This window comes from Pseudopodoces humilis, chromosome 13, assembly GCF_049639895.1.
Source record: "Pseudopodoces humilis isolate 2021_Gansu_Grassland_sample_001 chromosome 13, ASM4963989v1, whole genome shotgun sequence".
Classification (NCBI taxonomy): Eukaryota; Metazoa; Chordata; class Aves; order Passeriformes; family Paridae; genus Pseudopodoces; species Pseudopodoces humilis.
The window spans coordinates 6,766,911-6,780,148 of record NC_142212.1 but is presented as its reverse complement, the minus strand read 5'-3'; the positions used below and the strand labels follow the sequence as shown (position 1 = coordinate 6,780,148).

The window sequence follows — 13,238 nt, the reverse complement described above, 5'->3', positions numbered from 1 at the left end:
GATATTTTGGAAGTATTAAGATGGTAGTAGGGTAGTAGGACCTCTCTCTAGGGACAACACTTAAGGGATAAGAAATAAATGGGCTCTGAAGTGTATTTCAAGCAGGTGTGTGCAGAGATCACATCACCAAACCATAATCATGGCCCTGATATTTCTACTTGTTTTTGCACTAGAGTACCCTGTACCTTCTGGTATCCCTCCTGCAAGGGAGCAAGCTGGCTATGGACTATGCATTAGATTCATGGTAAACATGGTGCAACTGAGCCCCAAATTCAAACAAGATATGTCTGTAACAAATGGCTCAATGGTGCAGAAAGGAGGAGCTCTCTTGTGTTTCATCTGAATCACACATAATCATACTCTTGAAAAATTAAAACTTCATCTTGAGACCAGCAAAGTGTAAAAAAATAAAAAAATTAAAAACCTAGTCTTAGGGAAGATGTTATGCAAACCATACTCCTATTCTTCCTCCTTCTCCAAAGTCTGGAGCTTGGAAACAAAGATCCCATTATACAGGGAATAATTAGCAGTAAAAGCATGGAGTTGTAGGCCTGAACTGTACCTCATGCACAGGACCATGTGGATATTGCTGCGAACCCGTGCTGTGTATGCAGCCATCAAATTTGCCTTGGTGGGCTGCTGCCCCAGATCTCGAACAACAGGCTTCATAGCTGTCATGATCTGGTCTTGGTCCTCGGGATTGTAAATGTTGGGAATGTCACCAGAGTTGAGCAAGTTGTTGATATCTTCGAGGAAGGATTCACTTTTAATCTAAGTAGATGGTAAAAAAAACCCCAGTTTCTTAAGTCAGAAGAAACTCATGTCTCACATGCCATGGAGATAATTTCTGCATAAATACAGCCCTCAGCCTCAGTTATAAGAAACAGTTTTTGTGATCATTTGGCTCCAGGAAGGCACACCCTAATTCTTGTCCAGCACTTCCAATTAAACAGCCATATTTCAGCCATTTCAGGGGTGGGAGGGTGTGTTTGAGATCAAACATCCTTCTGCCCATTCCCTGTCTCTTTACAGACAAATTGAGCTCAGGTTCTTGCTCCCTGCCTCTGCAGTCAGACCCCAGACACCTGGTTGCTCCGGGTCTTTGTTCCTCCAGCACAGAACGCTTCATTATTAAAATAAAGCTTATCAATGTGGGAGACAGAGTAATTGTAGGGATGTGTCACAGTCTGTGGGACGATCTCCCTCCAGCGCTACACTCACCTCTCCACCTTTGCTACATCAGAAATACATAGCATCCATCTCCTTGACTAAATTCACCCTCCTGGGCCCCTTTGCTCCCACATATGCTTCTCACTGCAGGGAAAAGGCTGCAAGAACAAGTAGCATTTGACTGATGCTCATCTCACTGCTTAGGGCTCTGCCACAAGGGAATGGTTCCTATGATAATGAAGGCAGTAAAAAAGCCTGTGGGGAACATAACTGTGATTCCAGAAGTGGAAATTGGCCTACTCATTAGCAAGTTACAGTTTACAGTTACAGCTAGCATTATCCTGTGGAACCAACAGGCGTAAGGTCCTAAATCTACTCTCTTTTTGAAAAGGAAAATAGTCATTTTACTTAGGACTTCTAATATCAGTGGCCAACAGTGCTTAGTTTCAGACAGCTAAAATCTATGTACCCACCTAACCCTTGGATGGAGTTGAAAGAAGCTTCCTTGAGCAAGAGAAGAATCCACCCACTCACACACAGCTCTACAGACCCTCTAGCAATAAATGCACCACCTCTAGTTTCCCTGGGGCTCTTTTATAAGAGGATGAATATAAGCTACTGAAGAAATACAAGCTGTGTCTGGTTTGTGTCAAGTTCCTTAATACTCTGTAGGGGAATTTATTTAGCTTAGAGATGTGTTTTTGACCCCTTTTGAAATGGAATTCACCATGCTAATACTTTTGTACCTGTGTGTCTACAAATAAGAAGGTCTTGGGTAGACTTTGAAGGCCTGCTTTCATCATGACCTTCCTCACATCTTCTCGCCATTCGGCCATGCCGTAATTTTTTGACAGTTCAATCTGGAAACATTCATTTTCTGCCCTAAAGGAAAAAGCAGCCTGTGGAGTTACATCAAATTAAACCATTCTCCTCTGTCAATTCCCAGTAGGTCTTGTGGTCTCAGGGTGAAAGCTGTTTTTCTATAGTGAGTCCTGAGCACACGCTTGTCCTTGTGCACCAAGGACAGCCACCAACCCAGGAGCATGTTTTACACAAAGCAGAGATACCTGAGCTAGCTAGAAACCCAGTGCAAATGTGCATGTTAACTGAGTCCTAGCTCTTGACTCATTTGAGCAATCAGCAGCCAGAAAAACATGTAACTGGCAGTGGGAAGGGCAGAAAAAAAGATTCTCTGAAGGCAGCCCCAACGGAGCTGCTCCTCTTTACATGCATAGGTGGGAGTGCATTACTTACATGTGAGATGCCAGTCTGGTGAGAGACTGTCTCCCACTTCCCCCAACACCCAGGAGAAGAGCATTCCCCGGAGCCTGACGCAGAATCCGGCTGATTCGGCAGATGTGCTGTATCGCATCCATGAAAAGCACAAGCTTCAGTTCTGGAGTGTTGCTTTGATTGTACTCCTCCAGGTAGTCCTCAATCACAAGCTTCAGCTGTGAGTAGAAACACTCAGTTGTGGCTACCAGATAAAAGCAATTGTGGGGGGGGTGGGGTGGGGTGGGGTATTGTCTGCTGGCACAGCCAGGAGTAGGGGAGGGCAGAGCCTGGTGCTTAACAGTGTCTGGGAGCAGCTCTCCTCCAGGCTCCCTTAAGGAACTGCCATTGGATGGGCTGAATTTAGTTAGTGGTGGTGGCTGCAGGTGCTCAATGGTGACCTTAAACTAACTCAGGCAAGTGACTACAGTCTGCTGTTCCCAGCTGTGCTGTTTGCCTCGAGAAACAGCAGGGTGTTGTTCAAAATAAAAGAGCTTAAGGCTGCCTGATCCATACTGCTTCAGGGCCTCCCTCTGGGTTACTTTCCTTGCTCTACAGCTGACCACTGCCTGCTGCTGAATCCTGCAGCTAGGATTCTGGCTGGAAAGCACAGATGCTGGGGAAGAAAACAACACTGGCTGTAGATGGGTAGAGGAGCATACTCCTCTCCCAGTCCAGCCATCACATGGAATAGCTGCAGGAGCAGTTTCTCTTGCCCTTCCCAAGGCTCTCTTCAACAGCACCCTCAGGCCAGAGGAGGAGATGAAGCATGAAGACATCTGGGATTTGATCCTAGCCCCTCAGCAATCTCACTGTGAAGCTGGAAAAGCAACACCAGCTGGAATTCATACAGCACTGAGATCCCTGCCTAGATGCCAAAGTCCTGTGTGCATCAGTGGGGACTGTGCAGCTGCCTCTATGTCTGGCTGTCTCAGCTGTGCTCACCTCGGTGGGGGACAGGCCTACCTACTTTGCAAAAGGGATTGGAAAGCTTAGTTAATTACCAGCCCTTGTCACAGAGCTATCACAAGAGGAGAGACAACAGAATAATCATCTGTTTCTGATAATGAGTGCAAAACGCACCACTCATTGCCTTTGCTTAATTACCACTACCCAAGTACTCCCAGTATCTTCAACAGGGAGTCTGGCAGTAACAGTAATTACTTTTAAAGGTCAATTGTGAAGTCCTTAATGGCAAAAGTAGTATTGTTTGGGGGTAATGTGCCATTTCTTTCCAGCAAATTTCACTTTTCAGTCCCAAGTGTGGCTCATTTGGGAGATTTGGCATAGCAGGCTGCCTCCAGGATTGCAATGCAGAGACAGCTTGTTCCACCTCAACTGCCCATCACAACAAAAACAGCCACTATTCATATATGTGGTAGGATTTCACAGGAGACCCCTGGGGTGGTTTGTAGGTTCAGACACCTCTAATTAGAGCACCACTATTGCTACTATTACTGTTTTCCTTTTTTTGTAGAAGACTGGGAAGATGTGAACATAGTTCACAGGGTGATTCCCAGGGTCCTTACTTTATCCTGGCTGTCGATTGCTTGGTATACTTTGACATTGGCACCTGGCTCCATGAAGTCTCCAAACAGAACTGGCTGGGAGGGAATGACCTCCTGGAAAGTGGTGCCAAACTCCTCCATTTTCTTCGTCATTAGGTTGTCAAACCAGGTCCGGTCCTCCTCACTGACCAAACGATCACGGAAAACCCGGCAGCTCTCGTGGTACCAGAGTCTCAGCAGGTGCTCTTTGTTCTGGTAGGAAATCCCAGCAAAACAGCCCCGGTGAGAGAAGCAGAGAAGTGTTATGAGCATTGCTGTCAGGAAAGCTGGTTCCTGCCCAGCATGTGGCCAGCTCCACTCCTGTTACAAGGCAACTGGAGCGGAGAAAGAACTGGGCGGAGGAAGCTGCTTTCCCTTCTCCTCTCGAAAACAACTCTTGTCAAAACAGCTGCTTTGCAGAGAGCTCATTACAGCATCAGTTTATCCCCCTCTATTTACCCATATGTCAGGCTTTCTTTGAGAGATTTAAATTTTATGTTCTTTGTTCTTATCTTTCCCCAGTTTGATTTAATTTTTACAGTTTTCTCGTGTGTTTTTTGAAAGATCCTTTTGTTTGGCTGATAGCACAGAACCTCAAAGTATTTAGAGTCCTAAGTACTTCCTGTGATAATTCAGTCTCTACTGGCCAGGCTGGAACCAGATCAAGGTCCTCAGGAGAGACGAAGGGGCAGAAGGAGGTAATAGGACAACACCTCTGCCCTTACTTGGTCCCTGTCTGATCCCCCATGTCTCCATCCAGCCCTCTATGGATGGGCTGTGTCCTGCTGACTCCCTGTGGCCACTCACAGGCTTCCATGCCAAGGAGGGACTGTGATGAAGGGGGAGTCTGCCTGCTACTGGTACCAGGCAATAGCCAAAGGGGAGGCCACCACACCCACTGGGCAGTACCAAAATGCATCTTCAATGGGAAACTGAAGCCAGTTTGCAGGCCTGTGAATGAGGCCTCAACTAGAACACTTCTGGTCTTGCCCTGGGTGGCAGGGCTGTGCTGATGGGAGGACTCACCTCGACCTTGCCAGGCTCAGCCATGAGCATGCCCTGGAACACCTTTGAGAGGTCTCTCAGGTTGAAGGTATAATGTGACTTTGCTGGTGTGGGCAGCAGCTGGGACGTGATGGTCATGTACACGGAGATCGTGGCATCCACTAGGGGCTCATTCAAGTCTTTCACTGCATCTGCTCCCGCTGCAGAAACAGAAGTAGTTGGAGAGGATGTCAAGATAGGCTGAGAAGGTCCTTGCAGTGCAGGAAGGTGGCACTGAGTGGCAGAGGTGCTGGCTAGGACTTGGGCAGGAACACACTTTTTTCTGCTTTTTTCTGCAGAGACTGAGGGACCTGACCAAGCACCTGCTCACTGCAGTGGACAGCTGCCAATGGGTTTATCAACTAATGTGAACCAGATTTGGGATGGAAGAATGCTTTACATTGATTCTGTGGTGTGAAGATTTCATGTCCCCCAGGAACAGAGGAAGCACTGCCAGACAGGTAATTGATACCTACCTGAAATATTCCAGACAGGTTTTCCTTCTCCCTCCTTGCACTCCTACAGTGAAATCTCAGCTACTTTTAAGGTAGAAGATGTGAGTGCCCTCTTAGCTAAACCCTCTGCAATTCATTATGCTCAGCAAATGCAAAGCCACTGAGGAATAATTTCTTATGCAATAGTCTGGCAAGATTTAAACACAGCTGCTGGTTTTAGAGTGCAATTTTTTTTTCCTCCCAATGAAGTTTATTACAAACACTCCTGGAGAAGTAGAGCCCTGTGACACCCCAGCATTTTGCACTTTCTTTGCATTATTTCAAAAATCCTTTAGTTTCTTTCTAAATCACAGCTAGATGTTTCAATGTGCCCCTGAGATCTCAGTCAGGTACTGGTGCTTCTGAATATTGCAAGCACTCAGAAAGCTCTGCTTTACTTCTCCCATAGCTGACTATTCTCACTTCTTTCTACTAGCAGATTTGCAGATGAGGACATATTTGCAAAGATGATCCTGAATTCCCACCCTGTCAAGTATAAGAGGACTCATTTCACTCCAAATGAACCCTTTTTTCATGGTGGCTGTAGCATCATGCTCAGATCCACCCTGCTCAGCTGTCCACAGGCTGCAGCAGATGGAGAGTAACAGAAGGCTCTGCTTCCACAGAAGGCTGTTGTCTGGCCAAGTGTCTGTCTGCTGAAAGCACAGGTAAGCTGTGCCATGCTGTGCTCACCAGCTTGTTCTGTTCAGTCTCTCTCATCTTTCTGCTCTTACTTACGCACTGGATTTCTGTAACTTTTTTCCCCGAGGAGTCCATCTAGAAAAAGATTAAAAAAAATCAGTTTTAGCTTTACCTGCTGAGATTAAGAATATCTGTATCACCCATCACAAACAAAATCTTCTTTGAAAGGCCCAGGCTACAGGATAACATACTGCAAATGTGAAAGCCAAAGCTGAAGTTTTCTGATTTGCACCAGCAGAATTTGGCCCTGAGACTAAATAGTGTATGAGCTCACTGTTTGCTAAGCCTCATAAAACACTTTCCCTAAAGCATCTTTGAGTGACTACTGCAAGTTCCAGCTTTCAACACTTTGATCAGATCATCAATATTAATTGCTCCCCTTCCAAACTCTGTAGTCATCAAGGTGACTTTCAACATGAGGAGAAGGTGACAGTTTTCTTCAGGACTTACCCATCCAGCTGCCAAGGATGGTGGAGAAGATCGTCTTCTTGCTGCTGTCATCCATCTCAGTGAAGGAGAGGTAGTTGAAATGGCGAGTGAGGCGTGGAGTGACAGGATTCCTTCCCCCTCCAGGAGGTCCCATGGCACAGACAAAATTAATATCTACCAGCTTCTTAAAGGTACCTTTGAGAGTGCAAAATCAGGAATGAGTGCTGAGTTGTAGGTAAAAGCCCTCACCACAAATCTCCAGGGCAGGTATACATATCTAACAGGCCAATTTTGCCAAGAGCTCTGGGCACAGGATCTGGGTCCTACCGATCTGTTTCCGGTCGTACCAGCCGTGGTGGTCCATCCACTGCCGCAGCAGCTCAATGGGTGGCTGAGCTCCATACTGCTCCAGCATGGGCATGTTCAAGTCGTCGATAAAAAATATGAAGTAGCGACCAACTGGAGGCCCGAACACTCCCTTCCGCCTGCAAGGACAGAAACCGTGTCAGGACACGGGACAACTCCTCTTGCAAAGGTACTTCTAACTTGATCCAAAAGCATGTTTTTTTTTATCTTTGCATGCTTCCTGAGTCAACAGTTTCAGCTATTTTTACACTTGATGCACTCCTTTGTAAGGGCCTTTGCATGGAAAAGATCTGGAGCAATGTTTGAGGCACTGGCTTCTCTCCAAGTGAAATTTTGTCTACTTATGCACAATGCCAAGGAGTAAATTGGTGCAACTAAAAGCAAAGCTTGAGCCCATGAATCTGTTGGAAACTTCAAACCAGTGGCTGAGCCGGGAGGTGAAATGGAAGCTGTTTACTGTGGGGAGTGGGATTGCAGGTGGGCAGCCCCATTTTCTCCCTTCATCACTTTCTGTAAAGATCCCACACCAGGGTTTGCAAACACCTGTGCTGTGAAATGCAGTATTTCTAAAATAACTAGAATTGGAGCAACTTTTACTGACCCTCACTAATCCTTCTCACTTTCTTGCCATTATAACAAGCTATTATTGGCTCTCACAATCCCAGCTCAGGTGTGCTGTGTGTCCTGCATGTTATCCACAGCTGTTCGTGCTCAGGGCCCCTCCAGGTCTTGGGATGAAACTCAATAACCAAGCTGATAGAAACACCGAGCTCAGGGATACTGCCTTTGCACACACAGAAAGGAATCTTGCCTCTTATCCAGTTTACTGTCGATGAGATCCTGGGTTTGGTTAGCAGAGGTGCGTGCTGAAAACATCAGGAAGTGGGTGATGTATTTGTTAGGCAAGTTCTTCAAAAGCTTGTCTGCAATTGTGAGAGTCTTTCCTGTGCCAGTGGGACCAATGCAAAGAACCTAGAAGCACAATCAGCAATGTAGCATAATCTTAGGCAAGCAGCCTGTGTTTCCCAGCACTCTGACATTTGCTGGAGGAAATGTAAGTTACTGCTCTTTTAAGCATTTGAAGGTTGGGAGAGGACTGCTGGGCTTGCTTCTTCAATAAGGTCAGCTGCCCAACACCAAAATCTCTTGGTGTGGGGTGGAATCCAACCAGAGAAGTATGAAATGGAACTGTAGAAAACAGGTAAAGAGGGATGGTGATGGCCTATCTAGCAATTGGCATGTTGCCTGGGGATTGAACGTGTAACTCCTAGTGCTTAAGCACAGATTTGGAGCAGAGAAATACAAATCCATGGAAGTGGGAAATAATCTCAAAGTATTAGGTAGCTGTTATATTCTGACTGCACTGGGAGAGGAAGAGGTTGAACCACAAATTTAGACAAGGTTGGGCACGTACTGGCTTATAGTTGGTGAGCAACAGCTCCAGCAGATAGGCCATTCGGGCTGTGTTCATCGTGGGCACAATAACATCACAGAAGTTGGTGTCTGGAACCATGGTGAACTTTGCTGTAGCATCCAGCCACACCTCCCAGTGCACCTGAAAGATTGGAGTCTGCTTAGAGGGGGCATCTATCCCTTCTAGGAAAAGGAAAACTATTTCTGCTGTTTTCCCTGTCACCGCTCCCCGTGTAATAGCTCAGATTCTGATGAGAAATTGAGGCTTCCAGCCCCTCTCTTTAGTCTTGCGACCCTCACCTCTCTGTATGGAAATGCTGTGAGTGTTTGACTTGTTACTTTTGAGAGGGACAGACCCTGAGAGTTAGAGGTCATTGTCCCAGCACCGACACCCCTGCCCACCCTTCTGAGAACCGGGATAAAAGAGGGATGGAGTACTTGTGATAACTGCAAGAACAGGAATTCTGCCCATGGCAGAGGACCAAAGGGGGCTTATCTGGACTCCTGTCTTCCTGTTCTGTGCCATCACCCACGTTGCACTCAGAGGCATGTGAGGTTTTCTACTTGTACAGGACATGGATCTCTTGTGCTAAATGGAAGCTGCAGATGTCCCTCCCAGAGGCCACTACACAAATGAGACAGAGCTTCTGCCAGGGCTGTGCTGGAGAATACAGGAGAAAATCAACATTCCTGACCACCCCATGTGGCTTTCCCACAGGGACCACATTGGCACCTTCTCTTAAGCATCTGACACTCATGTAGGGCTCTTTGTTTCATTTCAGGAAGGGGAAGCATTTTCCCTCATTTTTTAATTCCTTTTAGCCCAGAGTCTGGTGTCTGTCAGTCAAGATGACCCTGACATGCCCTACATTGATGTCTCTTGTGAAAAAGATGGAATATTTATCTGCCTTGCTGATACTCCAGCCTCTGCTGCACGTAGCTCTTCTGCTGTTGTTCACTGCTTTCTAACACAGACCTATCCATCTGAGCTTCCCCCTGTCCTCCAGCAGCCACACCTCTGCCACCTCTCACTTTTCTGAACACTGACAGAGACACTTGGGTCTCAACTGACCTGCTCTTGGCTGAGCTTTGAAAGATCTGGTTCACAACTCTGAAGGCAAGAAACTGCCTTCCTGATTCAATGAAAAGCTTAATTTTGATTTAACCATTCTTGCTTGCTTCCTATAGGCCTTTCTTCTCTGCCCTTGATGAGAAAATCTTACCAAATCCTGTAGGACTGTGTTGCTTCCTGGTCCCTCCTCCTAAATTAGCTAGCTTGGAATTAAAAATTAAATATTTTACCTCTTTAGGGACTTCATCATCATCTTCTTCAGTACTGCTAAGCCCAGCATCATCCAGCTTATAGTCATAAACCAGTCCTTCTTCTGGGAAGAGTAACTTGATCTGTGAGAATAAAGCTGTGGTGAACATGGCTGCCACTCAGCTGAATTCACAGAAGGATATGCACTACTTCAAGGAAGTCTTTACTAATGGGATTCTACCCAGGCCAGGGAGCTCAGGTCTATCCAAGAACTATCCCAGAATAGACCAGGGATCCCTTTGAGAAAATGGTATACCAGATGGCAACAGGAAGTCCATCCAAAGCCTCCAGGCATTCAGCTCTGATCCCCACTCCTTACTTCTAAGATCTGCTTTTCCTTTACTCACCCTTTCCTTTGACATCTTCTTCCTGAGCCATGAGCTAAAGGCCTCACGACCTGGGGAATCTCCAGTAGCACCCACACTCCAGATTAAGGAAAATATAAACCAAGGTTCAATCAGCTCTCCCATACGAGCAATCTTCTCCCGGGGAATCGTCTTAAATCCCTTAGAACCAGAGACAAGCAGAAGAAAAATTCTCAGGTATAATTAAGGCTCACAAACCCCTAGCTCTTCTTAATTTGCTCATAATTCTATTCAGCTTCTATGTAGATTTTTCTAGCCAGTTTTTCACAGGTCTTGTTAATATATTCTGTGGATTAAAATCTGTTGTTTCATTGGTGTACTCGAGATACTCCTTTTGCTGAACTAACGCCACTGAGCAGGAGATGGGAGAAGAATTTAGTCTTAGGTTTTTAATTTGAAAATTGTCCAGCTGTCTTCAATACTAATTCTCAAAGGACCTGCAATCTGAAGTGCATCACTGCTCAGCTCTGATCTCTGCTTCCCACTCATTCTCCAATTCCCTCTGCTATAAATAAAAGTCAACCTCTGCCCTCCAGACTGGTAGGCATGGAGCTTATCTTGTGTTCCTTCAGCAGGCAGAGCATAATCCTTCCAGGTTTACCTGTGCTTTGGTGGATGCTGTATTACATTCTGCCATGTGGATGAGCTACAGCATGACCTTTCTGCACCAACATCTTGCTCGCTAGTGACTAACCCTTCCCATGACTTAGCTTCGTTAAGAGTTACAGAGACAAGTAACAGTGAAACAGGTAGCAAAATCTACCTTAATGGGAATGAAAGGCTGATACAAACATTCCAATATCACGAGGAGGCTCACTGTGAGGTTACTGTCTGTAGAAGCAATTATCTCCTTCACAGAGCTTCGTATAAAGTCGATGGCCTCCTGGAAAGATATGCAGGAACATCTCAGTGTCACCATCCAGCACACTTGTCTTTGGTTTTACCTTCTTGTTCACCTCCGTCGTGTTATGTTTAACAGGAAGAGAGTGGCTGAGAATGCAGCCATTTCCAACTGCATCCCAAGTACCACTGTTTTTACTGGAGAAAAGCAAGATGAACCCCTTGGTTCAGCCTTGACACCAAGAAACCTCTGGGACTCCCATGTGGTTCTGTGCAATAGTTATGTGCATCTTGTGCTATCACTGCTGTTAAATGGTTTGCTCCCTTCAGAGCTTTCCTTTGTAGCTCCAGGTTCTTCATTAAAATAATGGCTTATCAGCAAAGTAGAAATAACAAGACTTGTTTGTACAACCTTCTCCCTGGAGGTACTCTACTCTAAGCTATGGAACTGCACTAGGGATGGTTTTGTCCAGAAGATAATTTAAAAATTAAATAAAACCAACTATAATAACCAATGAGACTTAGTCACATCTGCAGAGATCAGTGAGTAACCTCTATTAAAGCCACAAAATTCACAGAGAAGTTCCCATTATAGATATTATGCTGATAGGAAATGTTCCCACAATGGCATTTAAATCCAGGCCTTGACAAGTCTGGGCTGGTTGATATTCAAGATGACATGGAATCATGGGGGTAGAACAGTAGCTCACCTGGAGGAATCTCTTGAAGAGAGATGCCAGCTGCTGTGAGAAGCGCTGCATGACGTCTGGCATATTTTTCAGCCAGCATTCAACGAAGGGCTCCAGCCCCAAAATGCTGGGTTCCAGGTAAACCATGCCACAGCGGGAGACTGTAGCAGGGGAAGCAACAGCCAAATCCTGGACTTCAAACATCATGGTCATGCCCTGGAAATTACAAAAGAAAAGAAAGGATAAGGCTCAGTTTTAATACTTATTTCAGTGCAGGGAGGAAGGAGTACAGACAACAGGCAGCAAACGTGGGAGTTAATGAGTTACCTCTGTCATCTTGATGATTTCCCCTGAGCTGAGGCACAGCTTCTTATTGTCATCAAGTACCGTGTTCATGTTCTCAATCCACAGAGCATCCACTGGCCCATCAAACATGTACCACTTCTTGTTGGAGTCAGTGGCCACAGTTCCCCGGCGCATGAGTGTGGAAAAGATCCCGTCTGTCCTGAAAGGTAGGAGGAAGGCAGGGCTTGGCCCACTCTGGTTTTGCTGAAATAAATGGCAAAGTTCCCACCACAAAAGGCAGTCTTATCATGGTTCATGTGTCTCCCTTATCCATGAGCTACAAAAAGGTCCACCTCATTCTTTTTTTTACTGAGACACATCTCAGCCTGGGTGACACCACAAGACAATTTCTTTGGGGATCAGGATCTGGAATTCATGTAATTTAACTAGATGTCAAGCTTCCCTTTAACATCTCTGTCCTCAGTGAAGAGTAAAGAGGCCTTGCTAGCATCCAGTTCAGGTCCCTGGAGGTGCCTCTTTTTCTCAAGGTTACAAGGATAAATCCAGGCTAAAGAGCATGACCCTACCCTCTTTATAACTGAAGTTCCCCATCCTCAGCTGCCTGTGAACCTGGCTGGTGCTGGAGCTGGTCACCAGGAGAGTAGACACAAGGAATGCTGCCTGAGTGATGGCAAGAATTTAATCTGTACATGGAACCCTGGAGCGCAGTTTCCATTCAGACCCTGGACTTGACTTTGGATATTAAATAATTATCTGTTATTTTTATAGTACTAGTGAATTCCAGGGTATTGTTACTGAGATCAAGGGAAAACAATCTGTTCTAAAGCTCAGCTGATTAAAGCAGATGGATTTGTCTGTAAATATATTTTACACAACTGCTGCATTTTTCTTTTTGTCACGTTGACATACCCGTGTAAAGTCACATCATAAATAAACTGTTGAGATTATTTGGAGCTCCTATAAAAAGTCCTTCAGTAAATATGTACCAGATCCTAAGCTGGGAAGCTCTGGTCACAGCATCTGTAATGTTTACTGGCTTGAACTTTTCCTAGAGGTAGTTAGTTTCATTTATGTTTAGTTTCCCTAATTTTACAGAATGCAATCTTCAGCTTTGCCCTGAAACAAGTGCTGGCTGACAGGGCCAAAGGGAGATTCACACTGCTTCTCACATCCTAGCTTATGGATAAAGTGAGCTGTAAAGTCAACCTCAGGTCACATATGGAAACGTAAGCAGTAGGACCTGGCTGTAAAGAGGGCAAGTGGCCTATTGGTTCTTGTTT

General features: G+C 45.6%; 1 protein-coding gene across 1 annotated transcript in view; it reads right to left on the bottom strand.

Annotated features, from left to right (window-relative positions):
- Window positions 1-13,238, bottom strand: part of DNAH1 (dynein axonemal heavy chain 1) — a 66,332-nt gene that overhangs the window by 18,885 nt on the left and 34,209 nt on the right. The window contains exons 36-50 of the mRNA XM_088061735.1: window positions 11,980-12,157; window positions 11,674-11,868; window positions 10,887-11,006; window positions 10,106-10,264; window positions 9,740-9,841; window positions 8,439-8,579; window positions 7,836-7,996; window positions 6,986-7,143; window positions 6,680-6,853; window positions 6,266-6,304; window positions 5,016-5,194; window positions 3,972-4,202; window positions 2,425-2,621; window positions 1,917-2,052; window positions 563-771 (exon numbers count right to left, since the gene is read on the bottom strand). Of these exons, the coding sequence (XP_087917861.1) occupies window positions 563-771; window positions 1,917-2,052; window positions 2,425-2,621; window positions 3,972-4,202; window positions 5,016-5,194; window positions 6,266-6,304; window positions 6,680-6,853; window positions 6,986-7,143; window positions 7,836-7,996; window positions 8,439-8,579; window positions 9,740-9,841; window positions 10,106-10,264; window positions 10,887-11,006; window positions 11,674-11,868; window positions 11,980-12,157 (2,379 nt within the window). The remainder of the gene's footprint in view (window positions 1-562; window positions 772-1,916; window positions 2,053-2,424; window positions 2,622-3,971; window positions 4,203-5,015; window positions 5,195-6,265; window positions 6,305-6,679; window positions 6,854-6,985; window positions 7,144-7,835; window positions 7,997-8,438; window positions 8,580-9,739; window positions 9,842-10,105; window positions 10,265-10,886; window positions 11,007-11,673; window positions 11,869-11,979; window positions 12,158-13,238) is intronic.